We start from the raw sequence: 15,490 nt of genomic DNA, 5'->3' as shown, positions 1-15,490 counted from the left end.
GAGATAATGCAGAGCTGTAGAGGACACATGGCATTCTCCTCTGGCCTTTTGAAGGTGTGCATGTAGGAAGTGTGCACTTGCACAGATAACACATGAATGCATGCTGTGGTAGTTTGACTGTATGTCCTCCATAGACTCAGGTGTTTTATTAAAGCTTGTCTCTAGCCACCTGGCTAGAGGAGGTGCTACCATGGGTGGATCCTGGGGTGCAGCCCTAAAGTGTGTTGGGAGCAGATCTGAATTCCAGCCAAAAGGTATGCAGAGAGGTGTGAGTTCTGGCTGGGTCCTTGCTGCTTGCTGCTTTATGGTGCATGTGCTGGTGCTGGTGTTGCGCTTGCTGCAGGTTTCCGCTGCATTGGAATGTATGGAGGCAGCTTCTTCCACCACTGATGGAACTTCCCCCTGGGTCTGTAAGCTTCAAATACATTCTTTCCTCCCACAAACTGTCTGGTTTAGACATTCATCCCAGCAACATGGAGCTGTCTAAAACATGTCCAAAGACGACTTAATTTCGTATATTCCTTTTAGTTTTCTAAACGTGGCCACCATTACAATTAAAGTCCAATTTGTTGTTTACATTGGCTGTCAACTGGACAGTACAGATAGTATGAGTGTTTCAACTTGTTACCAGTGATCTATGCCAGGTGGCCTTCCTTATGTCACTCACTGCCCCTCTCATCTGGATATTGACATTTGGTCAGGGGCAAGAGCTTGGACTATATGGTTTTTACTATCTACCTCAGAGCTGACCTTCTAGAACTTGGAGGTAACTAAGTTAGTGTTGATGAAGCAGAGACACAAGGACACAAAGGTGATAAGAGAACTGTCACTAAGATCCAGGGCAATCCCTGCTAAAGCTGGACTCAATAGAGGGAACAGAAGAAAGGTGTGGCATGTCCCTTAATCTACAAGCAGCTCCTGTGTCCAGGGCTGGGGGCTTTACTGTCTTTATTGCCCAAACTCTTCACAGAACTGCAGCACCTCTCCTTGGACTGCATATTATTTGTTCATAAACTCTGTCCTACTACCTAATTCAGAGAGCACTTTTCTAATTTAACTAAAAGCTTTCATAGATTTGTACACACTGTGCAAAAAAATATCTACTTAGACCTGTAAGCCAGGCAAACTGGAAATCCTGTAAAATTCAGGAACTATAAACCACAGGAAACTGGTAAATTTCAGGAACTTTGCTACAGCAAACCTACAGCTGCCCCTTACATGTCTCTCATGCACTTTGGCTGACTGTCCACTTACATGTCTTTTCATGCACGGCTGGCTCACTGCCTCCATTACTTAATGTCCTTATCATGGCTCAATCTCTGGACCAGGCTCCACCATCATTGTGTTTGCGAGCTAAATGATTGTGTGTTAGAAGCTCAGTCAACAGTTTGGCAGTGTCAGTGGGGAGTAGTGGAAGGTGGTGAGGGCACTGGGACTCTACCCTTAAAAGGGGTTAACAACGTTCTCGTGAGACCCCAAGAAGGACTCATCAGAATGGGATTTTTTTTTCTATATTTATTTATTTATTTGAGAGCGACAGACACAGAGAGAAAGACAGATAGAGGGAGAGAGAGAGAATGGGCGCGCCAGGGCTTCCAGCCTCTGCAAACGAACTCCAGACGCATGTGCCCCCTTGTGCATCTGGCTAACGTGGGACCTGGGGAATCGAGCCTCGAACCGGGGTCCTTAGGCGTCACAGGCAAGCGCTTAACCGCTAAGCCATCTCTCCAGCCCAGAATGGGATTTTTTTTAAAAAGAACAACACTGGTCCCTCCTCCTCTTTGGTTTCCTGTCTATGCATCTGCTCTTTTCTTCTCAAGTTTGCTCCTACCATGATGTTATCAACTGTGTTGTGATAGCCAAGGGTCACCTCCCCAGAGGCCAAACAGATTAAAGCCACCTGAGGTTGTATTTTCAACCTCAAAAATTGTTTCTTCATAAGTTTCTCCGTTTCAGGTATTTTGTTATAGAAACAGGGAAAGGATAAATAAAGGATTTTCCTTGTCTAGCTGTCCTTCCCAATACCCTGACAGGTTAGATCAGTTAACAAGTAAGAGCATTGTAGAAATCAGTAACATACCAACTCCATTAACTGTTTGAGCTGACCTATCTCTTCAGGCAGTGATCCAAGCTTGTTGTTACTTGCGATTAAGACTTTGAGAGGCAGACCACACAGGCAGGCAGGCAGGGCTGACAGCTGATTTCGACTGCAAAGACAACACAATAAGAACAAATGTAAACACAAGGGCCACTTCATGATGCTCTGTGAATACGGTGAGTCAGTGTCTTGCTATGCAGCCCTGGCTGGTCTGGAACTCACTCTGTAGCCCAGACTGGCCTCGAACTTGCAGCAATCCTCCTGCCTCAGCCTCCAAGGGTTGGGATTACAGGCATATACCACCATGTATAACTGTGAATATGTTCAACAAGAAAGGAAAAAGTAAAGATTTAAGCAGATATTTCACAAGTATCAAAAGCTCAGCACATTTTCTGTGTGTACAGTAAACTCATTATAGGTATTTAAGAAAACAAAACACATTTTAAAATAATGAGGGAAGGGACAGAAACAGAATGGATAAAGAACATCAAATACAATCTGACAGAATTAATTCTGGCATGCTATAGGGCAAGAGGGTGACTATGTGACATTTTTTAAAAATTTATTTCAGAGTTTAAAATTCTCCACTTAAAAAAATCATATTTCAAAAGAAGATTTTAAAGGTTTCCAACATGAAAGAATAATAAATGTTTATGTGAATTGCTCTGATTTGGTTTTGTATATTTGTATCATTATCTCACGGTAGCTCTGAAATAGGCAAAAGCATCATGTCAGTTATAAATAACTGGATTCTACTCCCACTTGAGAGGATGACAACTGTCTAGGGCACACACAGACTGCAGTACAGTTCCTCAGGAGGCAGACTGATGATGCATTCCATACAGAGAGCCAACTACAACAGGAAGTTGGTGCAGCTGCTGCTCAGTCTGGGGCTTGCATGGCCTGCAAAGGCTGTGGTAGAGGCCCGGGAGGTGGTGAAACCTTTAAGAGGTGACGCCTAGTAGAAGTCCTTCCACCATTGCAGGCATGTCCTCCATAAGGCTTTGGGACCTCCTACTCATCTCCACCCCCTTTTTCTTTCCTAGTTGCTGTAAGGTGAAAGCCATTTCACCATAATCATGTGCTACCTCTCCACAGACCCCGGAGCAAGAAGGCCAACTTACCGCTGACCAGACCCTCTAAAACTAAGCCAAAATAAACCTTTCCTCTTTGTAAATTTATTATCTCGCCCAGTTTGTAACAGCAAGCTACTTAACACATGTGCTAAATATTCTCTCCTGACAACATGCATAATAATCTCAGATAGGACAAGAACAACCAGCACACCAAAAGCATCATACGATTTATTTTAGCAGTGATGGGGAAGAGAATTTTTCTGCAACTCACAAAGCCCATTGAGTTAGTTTTGAATGTTTTGAATCAATCAGTTCATGTTTTTAAAACAAGACCTGCAACAATTAAGAGAGTGTGTTTGAGTATATGCAAAAAAAATTAAGTAAAAGAAAAAGTAAAAGTGGTCTTTTAGCAAAGTAAGCCTGAAACCCAGGGAGCCTTAGCTTCCAAGAGTAACCCACAAAGTCTGACTTGGTTTTCCCCATTCTGCGTGAAGACTCTCCACCAGTCTTTAAACACCCTACTGTCAATGTTTAGTTTTCTAAGTCAAGAAAGGTCAATCAGTGAAATGTATTAACCATTCAAATTGATGCACTAGCCATTTATTTCAACCTCCTCGCCACAAGCAAACCATCCTCACTACCCAGTAGAGACAGGTTAGTGTTTTCTTGACACTCTGTAGATGGAAACAGAGGAATATAGTGGGAGCATCTTGTCATCTATATGTCACATGCCTGCGGCACTTTAAAACTTCCACATGTTTGTGTACATGCATCCTGTGTGTGTACTTACAGGAAAAAATAATTGTACAACTGTAAGAAAAAGACAGACTAGAAACACACCAAAATATTAACACTGGTCATTTTGGTATATAATAAACAATTTTTATTTTCTTTAGCAGAATTTTCTGTAGTTTTCAAAATTCCTACAAATGCTTTTATAATAAGAAAAGAAACTCAGCCGGGCGTGATGGCTCACGCCTTTAATCCCAGCACTTGGGAGGCAGAGGTAGCAGGATTGCCATGAGTTCAAGGCCACCCTGAGACTACAGAGTGAATTCAAGGTCAGCCTGAGCTAGAGACAGACCCTATCTTGAAAAAACAAAACAAAACAAAACAAAAAAACCAAACTCCATTATGTCAAAATAGATTCTACTGGATGCTATGGTGCTTAATATTAACTGCCAATTCACAAGATCTTTTATTTTTATTTCAGAGAGAGAGAGAATGGGCATGCCAGGGCCCCTAGTCACTGCAAACTAACTCCAGATGCGTGTGCCACCTTATGCATCTTTGTTTACATGGGACCTGGAAAGTAAAACCTGGGTCTTTAACCACTAAGCCATCTCTCCAGCCCAAATTCATAGGATATTGAATCACCTAGAACATCTATCTCTGGGCAAGGGAGTATCTAGATTGAGTTAGTTGAGGTGGGAAGACCTGCTCTAAATGTGCATGACACTATCCTATGGGCTGCTGTCTGGGACTCAATAAAAAGAAATAAGGAAGGTGAGCAGCAGGTTTCATCACTCTCTGCTTCCTGACTGTGGATACAATGTGACCACCAGCCACCTCATGCTCCTTCCTTCTGCCAGGCCTTCCCTGCCAGGATGGACTGTATCCTTAAATTATGGGGCAAAAAAAGACCTTTCTGTTAAGTTGTTTTTGTCAGGAACTTTGTCACAGCAACAAGAAAAGTAACCAATACAGGTACTTGTTACATGGGTACTACTATGGATGAAAACGGAACTAAATATGCACTTATGACACAGGCACTTCTCTGTGTGTATGCTGTATCAAAGCACACACACATACATGTTAGGAAGGAATCTGGTCAAAGGGCATCTCTAACTGATGGACTAGAAAAGAACAGGTGCTGGAGCTGATAGAGAGCAGAAGGTTCTGAGTTCCACCCTCAGCACTGAGATAAAAAAGAAAAGGAAATGGAAGAAACAGCAAGTGCTGTGCTGTGCCAAGAACCTGTCTGATCTTGGCACTTTCCTGCCATCATCTTGGTATCACTCCTATTCCAGGTACCCATTGTTGAGTTAACTGCGTTTTGGCAAGAAATAATATAGCTACAACTTCTCTCCATGGCCCATAACTGCTATTTCTACAAAACACAGAAGAAAAGGTTTCTCTAAGAAGATCTTGCATAGGGAGAGAAAAGAGTATGAGTCCTCCTGGGGTCTCTGGAACTGGACATGCAGCTGGCTCCATGCTCAGGGTAGGGCAGAGAGAATAGAGGACTGGGCTCTAATGATAACCTATCCTAGTCCCTGGGGAAAACAGAGAAGTAAATGTGGCCCTTACCTGTCCCTCAGCCCTCTCACATCCCTCTCACCACCTTCTTTTGTCCATCAGGACCAATGAGACCCATGAGCTGGACGAGGTATACTCCTGGTACTCTGATGGCTTCCGAACTCTAAGAAAAGGCTCTGCAGATACTACCTCTCTGCAAACGGGAATTCAGTTTATTAAAAGGTAGCAAGAAAATCAGTTAAAATGTAATTGTAGCTATGTAGCATTTATAAATACATAAGCCTGGCATGGTGAAACACATGTGTAATACCTTAGGAAGTTGAGGCAAAAGAATTGCAAGTTCAAGGACAACCTGGGCTAGAGTAAGACCTTGTCTCAAGACACAAAATAGGCTTGAGAGATAGCCCAGTTGGTATTGTCTTGCACGCATAAGGACCTGAGTTCAAACTGCTCACTCAAAAACAAAAACAAAAACTAGGCATGGTGGCAAGCACTTGTTTTCCCAGTACTGGGAAGTGGAGACAGGAAGATTCCTGGGGCTTGCTGGCCAGAAGTCTAACCCTACTTACAAGTTCCAGACCAGTGAGAGATTAAGACAATGAAATAATAGCTGAGGTTATCCTGTATTCTACACACTCACACATACATATAAGTGTATCCACATGTATGAACAAACACACACACACCAATTACAAATATCTTAGTTCACAAAGTGAGGACTGACAAAAAATCATGTTAACACACACTTCCTTCTGCAGAGAAAAATCATGTGAACAAACAGGAGTGCTAACTTAGAGAGAGTCTGACTTTCCAATTTCTCAAAATCACAATTACATGTTGACTTCTTCCCTATGTTTCTTTTTTGGAAACACAACATTAATCTGCACACACAACTGGAACTAGAAGAGCCATTTATCACAGTACTGAAAGCAAACAGATTACAGGCTTATTCTCCTTAGAATCCTTTCAAGGTTGGTATGAACTTCAATAGAATAAAGTTTACATATGTGAAATCATTCATGGTCTCTTTGACAGGAGTGAATGCTTTTTGTATTCAAAGCTGTTAGTGGCATAATTTATTTTGTACTTAAGTCCCTACATTCCTCATGTACACTCCACAATGCTAAGAAGTTAGTCAAAATACCAGCATGCCATAGACATGGGGCACATTTCTTCTCATCCTCTCCCCTCAGCACCAACCTCATAAAAGATGCCACAGGGTACTCTTGGATTTTTGGCCATTGCCACAGGAAGAAAAAGACATTCACCTACCTAACAAAGAGCCACGAGCTCCCCAGCAAGTATGTAAAGAGCAGAGGAGCAATGGCCTCCTGATGATCCTGACCACTACAAGCCCACACCAGCAGACTAAACATTACTCAGGAAACAGGCCCTTTGGGGGGCCCAGTCCACTCCCACATCCCCTCTGTATCCTTTCAGGCCTCTGGCTATAAACAGCCCCTCCTGGAAAGAATGAGACCACACAGTACCTGATAAGGTAACAGCCAGTCTTTATTCTCAAACCTAATTCATGAGCCCCATCTAAAAGCAAAGTTTATTAGTTTTTATTTGTTTTTACTCACTGTTTACGAAAGAGTAAGTCTGCAATGAAAAGAGGCTGCTTGCTTAGATATAGAAATCACAGATTCACTCATAGTGGGCTGGGATTTCTGGACTGCCTTCTAACTCTTGCCACTGGCCCTGCCCTGTTTGGGAAGAGGATGTGGAAGAAAAAGGAGAGGGAAGAAGGCGATGGCTCTGACCAGATCCGTGTTCATTGTTTACCTCTTTCTCAGTGAATGACTCTGTGCACATGCCTCATTCCTCATCTCATAATGAAATAAGGCAGTTGAACATTGTCTAGTGTTTTTGTTTTGTTGTTGATTAAAGATATAGGATAAATTTTCTTGTGGTATCAAACATCAGCATCCCTTCTTTAATTCCCACATTAAAAAAAATTGGTAAGCCAAGCTATTTCTTAGTTTTATAAAAACTTATTTGAATTTATATTTTGGCTTTATCAAAATTTCATAAGTTTAGATGTAAAGTTACTGTTTAACATGACTTTTTATTGGTTTATTAAAAGACTATTTTCCTTAAAATATGTGAAAGCAGAAATATGAGATATTCTCTATTTGATTTCATTATTAGGGGCATAATATCTCCCCCCTAATTCTACTGGGATAAGGCTCTTTTAGTGTTTGGATCACTTAATAAAAGACCATAGAACTCACTTAAAAATAACTTACAGAGGGCTGGGGAAGATGATCAGTAGATAAAATGCTTGCCATGAACACATGGGGCCCTGAGTCTGGATCCTTAGCACCCATGTAAAGCTAGACACTGTCGTGGGCATCTGTAATCCTGTGGCAAGATGAGGTGTAGACAAGATCATCTCACAGTCCATTTAGCATGATGTATTCAGCAGTGAAAAATGAGAGGCCCTGCCTCAAGGTGAAAAGTAAGGACACACCTCAAGTTGTTCCCTGACCTCTATACGTGTTCCATGGAACATGAAAACACACACACTTACACATATGCACACATGAACACACATATACATGTGGGCACACACACATCTACATATATCAAAACTAACATAGAATAAAAAAATAAGGGGCTGGAAAGATGGCTTAGCAGTTAAGTCTCTTGCCTGCAAAGCCAAAGGACTCAGGTTCAACTCCCCAGAATCTACATAGGCTAGATGCAAAGGTGGCACAAGCACCTGGAGTTCATTTGCAGTTGGCTATAGGCCCTGGTGTCCCCATTCTCTATATATATATGCCTTTTTTTCTCTCTTACTCTCTCAAATGAATTTTTAAAGGTTTAAAGAAAATGAAAATAAATTATAGAAAACTTTGTATCACAGATTTACCTACTATAACTTTTGTTCTAACTACATAGAAAGGTCAACAAATCTGGAATAAGACATGAGTTTAAAAAAAAAATCATGCCACTAACCTTGGGCTAAAAGAGGATTTACACCCTTTAAATTCTCTCTAAATTAATAATTGTTATCGCATTTAACCAATGCTGACTTCATTCTCCCTGGGAGAATCTGCTTCTCTTTTTCAGACAAGAGCTGGACCTGAGGAGATGAATGACCCAGTCCACTCCACCCCAGCACCAGCTGAAACCACAAAGAAATTGGAGAAATGATTAGGAGTACTGCTTTCTTAGTGAATGAGATATCAACATAACCATGATGGAAATACACACTGAGGACACTCAACACCTACCAAATGAAAGATCCAGAGGCTCCTAAAAGCCCATCACTGAAGTAGATTTAAAATGCTCCCAGCACAGCTCAGGGAATTTTGTGGAACAAGTTGGGACACTTTGCACAGACACATTGCCTCTCCCCCCATAATGCATGACCCACAATCCCCATGGGGCTGACCTGTATCCCCAATGAGGAAGACCTCTTCAGAAAAGGGTAGGGAGGAGGGAAAGGATGGTACCAACATGTCTTATTTACATACTAAATATGTCCATATCAAAAAAATCCATCTCTGCCACAAGTTTCTTTCTATGACTTTAGGCAAACAATATAATCTTCCTGGCTTGTTGACTAAAAATATACATAACATGAGAATAGATGTGTAAGTGCATAGTCAAACATTAAATCCACATAAAAAGATTAAACTATCCAACCATTAACATGATAAAGGAAAGTTAACCATAAAGAGTATATGTGTGCTTTGTTTAATTTTGTCTGTTAATTTAATTTACTGTTATTTCCTAACTGTGAAAATTTTATCCACTTTAAAAATATGATTTTATGCTTCACTCACAACAAACATTCAAAGACATGCTGTAGAGAGCCAAGCTTGGCTAAGAAATGAGCCAATTCCCACCTCATACCTGGGCAGCCAGGGCTAGGACAAATGCACAACTAATAAGAGTGAGTGTGGCTCTGCCCTTTCCTCTAATTCTAGGATACTTTGTGTGGTGGTTTGATTCAGGTGTCTCCCATAAACTCAGGTGTTCTGAATGCTAGGTTCCCAGCTGATGGAGATTTGGGAATTAACGCCTCCTGGAGGTAGTGTATTGTTGGGGGCAGGCTTATGGGTGAATATTTCTTTGCTATGCCCAATGCCATCTTATGTAGTGTGAATGTTTATTCTGTGCCATTATGGGTTTTTTGAGGTTATTTTTTGTTATTATGGTGCAATTAAAAGACCTTGGATTATGGGGATGTTTGAACATCATTAGGATTGATAAAAAATATGGGGACTTTTAAAGTTGGACTGAATATATTGGATTTTACATCACGTATGGATATCAATTTATGGGGGCCAGGGGTGGAATGTAGTGGTTTGATTCAGGTGTCCCCCATAAATTCAGGTGTTTTGAATGCTAGGCTACCAGCTATCAATGGAGATTTGGGAATTAATGCCTCCTGGAGGGAGTGTATTGATGGGGGCGGGCTTATGCCAGTGTGTGGCACACTCTCCTGTTGCTATTGTACACCTGATGTTGGCCAAGGGATGATGTCCACCCTCATGCCATTGTTTTCCCTGTCATCATGGAGCTTCCCCTCCAGCCTGTAAACCAAAATAATCCTTTTGTTTTCCCCACAAGCTACTCTTGGTCAGGTGATTTCTGCCAACAATGCAAGCCTGACTGTTAACATTCTTTGTCTTGGAAAACACTGAATCCCCAGGATTTACATCTTGGTTTTCAAATACAAAGAAAAATAGTAACAACTGAAGGTGTGACCTTAGTAACCACTACAGAATTTTTTTAAATTTAATTTTATTTATTTATGTGAGGGGGGAAGAGAGAGAGAGAGAGAGAGTGAATATGGATGTGCCTGGGCATCTAGCCACTGCAAATACACTCCAAACACTGTGCATCTGGCTTACATGGATACTGGGGAACTGAACCTGGGTCCTTAAGTCCCTTAACTGCTAAGCAATCTTTCCAGCCCCACTATTACAGAATTTTTAGGGAAACACCTCAGGCCTAAATCTAAGGGCCACAGATAGACTTCGTATTGTGGCACACATAGCATAGAGAAAGGAACTAACAAGCTTCTGCACTTAAAGTTTGACTATTACTGTCTATGTTTGGCACTCAGTCTTCAGAAAACAGCAATTATTACACTGTTTTGGCCCAATAAATTTCCATTATCCAGAATATCTCACCTAATTCTCTATGTTCTTGGATGCACACTCTGTCAACCTCTATTATAGCATAGTAAACTACTCTGTTTTACATATGATACCTGCTAGTTTTCATATACACACAGCAAGGTATCCACAGAGAACCATTTCCTGTTCCTAGTTATTCCACTAAGAAGCCCACCTTGGCAAATGTCCCTCTTGTTAAGAAAGGAAATGAATGCTTAAAAATCAAGGGGGGGTGGGCTGGAGAGATGGCTTAGTAGTTACGGTGCTTGCCTGCAAAGCCAAAGGACCCAGGTTCAATACCCCAGGACCCACATCAGCCAGATGCACAGGGAGGTCCATGTGTCTGGAGCTCATTTGCAGAGGCTGGAGGCCCTATTGTACCCCTCCCCTCCCTCCCTCCCCCCACCTCAAATAAATAAAGGTGGCATTAAAAGAGAACTCCATATTCACTACTAGCAAGAATATGAATTTGTCAAAGGCTTTCAGTGTCAACAATTTAGGTGTGCAGTTTTAAGTATTAAACTGTAGTAACTTGAGCCCAGTATCCCGAAAAATGTCACTCTGTATAACATTGCTGATGTCACACAGGCAAAATACCACCAAGAGGCTGGAGAGAGGGGCTGGCCCTAAGGAAGCTTTCCTACTCTTGGGATCCTCATTCAAGGAAGAATGAACTCTGACAATTACTAGGAAAGGATTTTTTTTTACTTTAAAATTTCCCCACAAATATAGAAATGGATGTTGAAACTGACCTAAAGGACTACTCACATCTATTTTTGTTTATTTTTATTTATTTATTTGAAAGTGAAAGACAGAGAAAGAGGCAGAGAGAGAGAATGTGCACGCCAGGGACTCTAGCCACTGCAAATGAACTCCAGACACATGTGCCCCATTGTACATCTGGCTAATGTGGATCCCCAGGAATCAAACCTTTGAACCAGGATCCTTAGGCTTCACAGGCAAGTGCTTAACCGCTAAGCCATCTCTCCAGACCCTCATAACTATTTTTAATCAGTTGATAAAAATATCTGCAATGGAGGCTGGGAAGATATCCCAGTAGTTAAAGGCACTTGCCTGCAAAGTATGCTCGCCTGTTTCAATATCTAAGCCACTTTCGTAAATTAGGCACAAGCATCTGGCATTCATTTGCAGCAGAAAGAGCCCCTGCTACACATTCATGTGTGCAAAAAAAAAAAGTTTGCAATAAAAATTAAGATGCCAGAACCCAACTATTTACCATTTGAAGATACATGTCTATTCTTCTATTCCTATGAACTTGTGAAGTTGTAATAAGGGTTGGTATAAATGATTGTTAGTATGTAGATCTTCATTTCCAATTCATCCCAAAGATTCAGCCTTCAAGAGCTATTATTATGAAACTTGACAGCCATTAATAATATTTGACTGCTCTAATATTTTTATACAACAGAACACAATCCTCTTTATCAACAATATTTCCATATTCATTGCTCAAATATTGAACTTCTGTTTTTCTTAGCCTGTATTCTAATTTGCATGATGCTGTAACAAGCCACAAAATTTGACTAATTCTATAATTCAGCAAATATTTCTTGAGTCATGACAATGTGTTGGGATTTGGACAAATATTTTATTTATATTCACAACAATCCTATAGCATAAGTACTAATGTCCCTATTTTCCAGACAGAAAACAGACACAGTTCAAAGGATAACTAACTTGCTCCAAGCTTCCAGGCTCTGAGCCAGGCTTCTGATAGTCAGTGATCTCCCCTCCACACTCACTCTGGAATCTACCACTAAGGGAATCCAAGAAAGCATCAGGGGAGGGGTACTGATCCCACAGCAGGAGGCAAAGATGCTTAACTAGCAGCTAATGATTGATTTATGGAAAAGGGGGTCAAAAACAATTTGAGATCCCAGGCAAGGCTGTTGAAGAAAAGCAGCAGAAGAAGAAACACAAATAAGAATACAAACTGGACTGATGGTGGCATAGGTAACATGCCAAAGCAGCCTAGGAGGGAAAAAGCAAAAAAAAAAAAAAACCAGCAAAATACACACTTTTACTAAAAAGTGAGGTATATAAGAAATTAAAACAGCAGCAGAGAAATAGGAGAGATACAGAGCATTCAGAACCCTCATGGGCCAGCAGAAGCTGCTCCTGCATGGCGGGTCTGCATGGGAGACCACGGTAGCCTGGCTTGAGCCGCAGGAAAAGCCAGGCGAAGAGATTTTCCACTAACACCTGACATCTCCGCAAACTCAAGGAACATAAAGGGAGAATGGCAGTGAACACTGGAGGAGCAGATCACAAGGTACAAGAACACCTAGAACAGTGGGCAAACTGAGCAACATCAGCTCTCTCCCCTTCCCCACCACCTGTGCCCAGCACTAGGGAACAGAGCCGCAGTCCAGGGACCTGGCCACAGCTACTTGGACTGACGGAGCACCAAACAGGGACACAATCAAGAGTGCAGCTGAGACCAAAATCATCCCAAAAGGTAACTGGGATTACACCAGATCAGTAGCTGCCTAATAAACCTAGTGTACATGCCTGCACCAGAACTGCTAATTGCATCTTCCATGTCAGGATAAATTATATGTTAAATCAGATGGATGGTCAAATTTGCCATTCTTAAATAAGCTGTATTTTGGGCTTGTTACTTGTTGCTTCTTGAATAATAGTGGATTTGTTTACTCTTCTGTTATACATTAGGGAAGGATCTTACCTGGTCACAAGCTGACTTGGAACCCTCTACAAACCAGAAATCTTAACTGCTTTGTTGTCAGGATTAACTGGGTGAGGCACCTCACAGCCTAAGGGACAGGCAGAGAATCTGGTTGTCATAATACCTACTCTTGGATAAATACTCTGTACTGTTTTCATTGACAGTATACATTGTTTTGTTAAATTTTAGAATCACCCTGTATTTTGTTTAGCCTACTTGAATACTCTCATAGCAGGCACACCCAACACCTAGAGTCACTTTTGTAGATAATCTGAAAGTCTTCAGAGCCACACCTAGCACCTTAAGCTCTTACCCTTCAGATATATAACATCAGATTGACACATCTCATAATACCCAGTTAACTAGAAAATCCAATCATTAAAAAATCCAAGATGGAAAAATATATACATCATAACACAAGAAACACCAAAAATCAAGACAACATAAATCCACCAAAAAGTATTAATGCATCATAAATGACCTCCAGTGAGAACGAGTTAGAGGAAATGCTTGAAAAGATTTCAGAAGAATGATTACAAATATGTTCAAAGAACTCAAAGAATAAATCAAAGGAAGCAAAGAAGATACAGGATGCCAATTTAATGAAATAAAGAGGTCAATAATAGGCATAAATAAGGAAATGGAAATAATAAAGAAAGACCAGTTAGAATTACTAGCAATAAAGAACACACACAGTTAATGAAATAAAAAAACAGTTATCAATAATCTCCCAAGTAAAAAAAGCCCAGGCCCAGATGGATTGTGGAAAAAGACGATCCCTTCTACCCTATTGGTGGGAATGCAATCTGGTCCAGCCATTGTGGAAATCAGTGTGGGGGTTCCTAAAACAGCTAAAGATTGATTTACCATATGACCCAGCTATAGCACTCCTAGGCATATATCCAAAGGACTCATCTCACTTCCTTAGAAATACATGCTCAACCACGTTTATTGATGCTCAATTCATAATAGCTGGGAAATGGAACCAGCCTAGATGTCTCTCAACTGATGAGTGGATAATGAAGATATGGCACATTTATACAATGGAGTTCTACTCAGCAGTAAAGAAAAATGAAGTTATGAAATTTGCAGAAAAATGGATGGATCTGGAAAGGATTATACTAAGTGAGGTAACCCAGGCCCAGAAAGCCAGGCGCCACATGTTCTCTCTCATATGTGGACCTTAGCTACAGATGATTGGGCTTCTGTGTGAGAAGGAAAAAACTCAGTAGCAGAGGCCAGTAAGCTAAAAAAGAGATACAAAGGGAAGAGAAAGGAAGGGAGGAGGGTACTTAATATGTAAGTAGAAGAATAGATTAACAGGGGTGAAAAGGCCCAAAGTGAGGTCAGGGGAGGAGATTGAGTAAAGGAAAGGTGGAGGGAAGGCTAATCAAAACCTAAGAGGATATAAATAAATCAAATGGAATCCTTCAGTTTTGGTCAATGGAACACTCAGGAGCTGTAGATAGTTGCTAGAAAATTTTCAGTGCCAGGGATGGGATACCTTCCAGTGAGCTGTTGGCCTTGGAGGTCCCTGATGCCCTCAAAACGTTATAGGCCATTGTCGATGCCCTTGGTTTCCCACCAGGAATTGACAGTACGACCCGATTTGCTGAAGACTCCACATACTTGGGCTGTAAGGCCACTGAGAAATCCTGATGGAACTGAGCTGACAGCCTCCTCCATGTAGATCAGCTGACAGAAAGCTGGAAGAATCCATTCTACATGCAGTTCAATGGGAGAAAGATACACCACCAGTGAAGACACTCAACAGTGGACACTGCAATCTTTATAATTGGCCAGTCAGGCCAAATGAGCCAATGGGTGCAATAGTGGCATATCTGTCATGGGTGAAACCAAATGCCCTCTAATTGGAATGGAGGCCTGCTCCAAGGGAGGGAATACATCCCTGATACTGAAAACTTAAAACAGGGAGCCCTAGAGGGTATAACATCTGCTGGTGTTTGGAAAAGTGTATACTCTACGCTTATCAAACTGCCCAGTAAGCACTTCTCTTAATATTCATACCCTTATATTAATGCTACTGTCACTTTTGGTAGAGAATCTTCTCTTTTCAGATGTCAGTGACCTTGGGATGACTCAGAAGGTATTATAGTGCTGGAAAGAAGTGACTGGAGTACTGAGTAACATCACGATCACACCTTCCAAAGCTCAGGGTATTATGCGGAAGAGGTGGCGGAAAGAATGTAAGAGC

At 41.3% G+C, this 15,490-nt stretch overlaps 1 protein-coding gene across 5 annotated transcripts in view; it reads right to left on the bottom strand.

Annotated features, from left to right (window-relative positions):
- Lrch1 (leucine rich repeats and calponin homology domain containing 1) overlaps positions 1–15,490 on the bottom strand; it is a 211,796-nt gene that overhangs the window by 82,806 nt on the left and 113,500 nt on the right. For all 5 annotated transcript variants that reach the window (XM_045145360.1, XM_045145362.1, XM_045145359.1 and 2 more), the window contains exon 3: positions 2,081–2,207. In XM_045145360.1, the coding sequence (XP_045001295.1) occupies positions 2,081–2,207 (127 nt within the window). The remainder of the gene's footprint in view (positions 1–2,080; positions 2,208–15,490) is intronic.

Source organism: Jaculus jaculus, chromosome 3 (assembly GCF_020740685.1).
Source record: "Jaculus jaculus isolate mJacJac1 chromosome 3, mJacJac1.mat.Y.cur, whole genome shotgun sequence".
NCBI classification, from domain to species: domain Eukaryota; kingdom Metazoa; phylum Chordata; class Mammalia; order Rodentia; family Dipodidae; genus Jaculus; species Jaculus jaculus.
The sequence above is the reverse complement of the archived record's forward strand: the minus strand, read 5'-3'. Positions and strand labels throughout refer to the sequence as shown.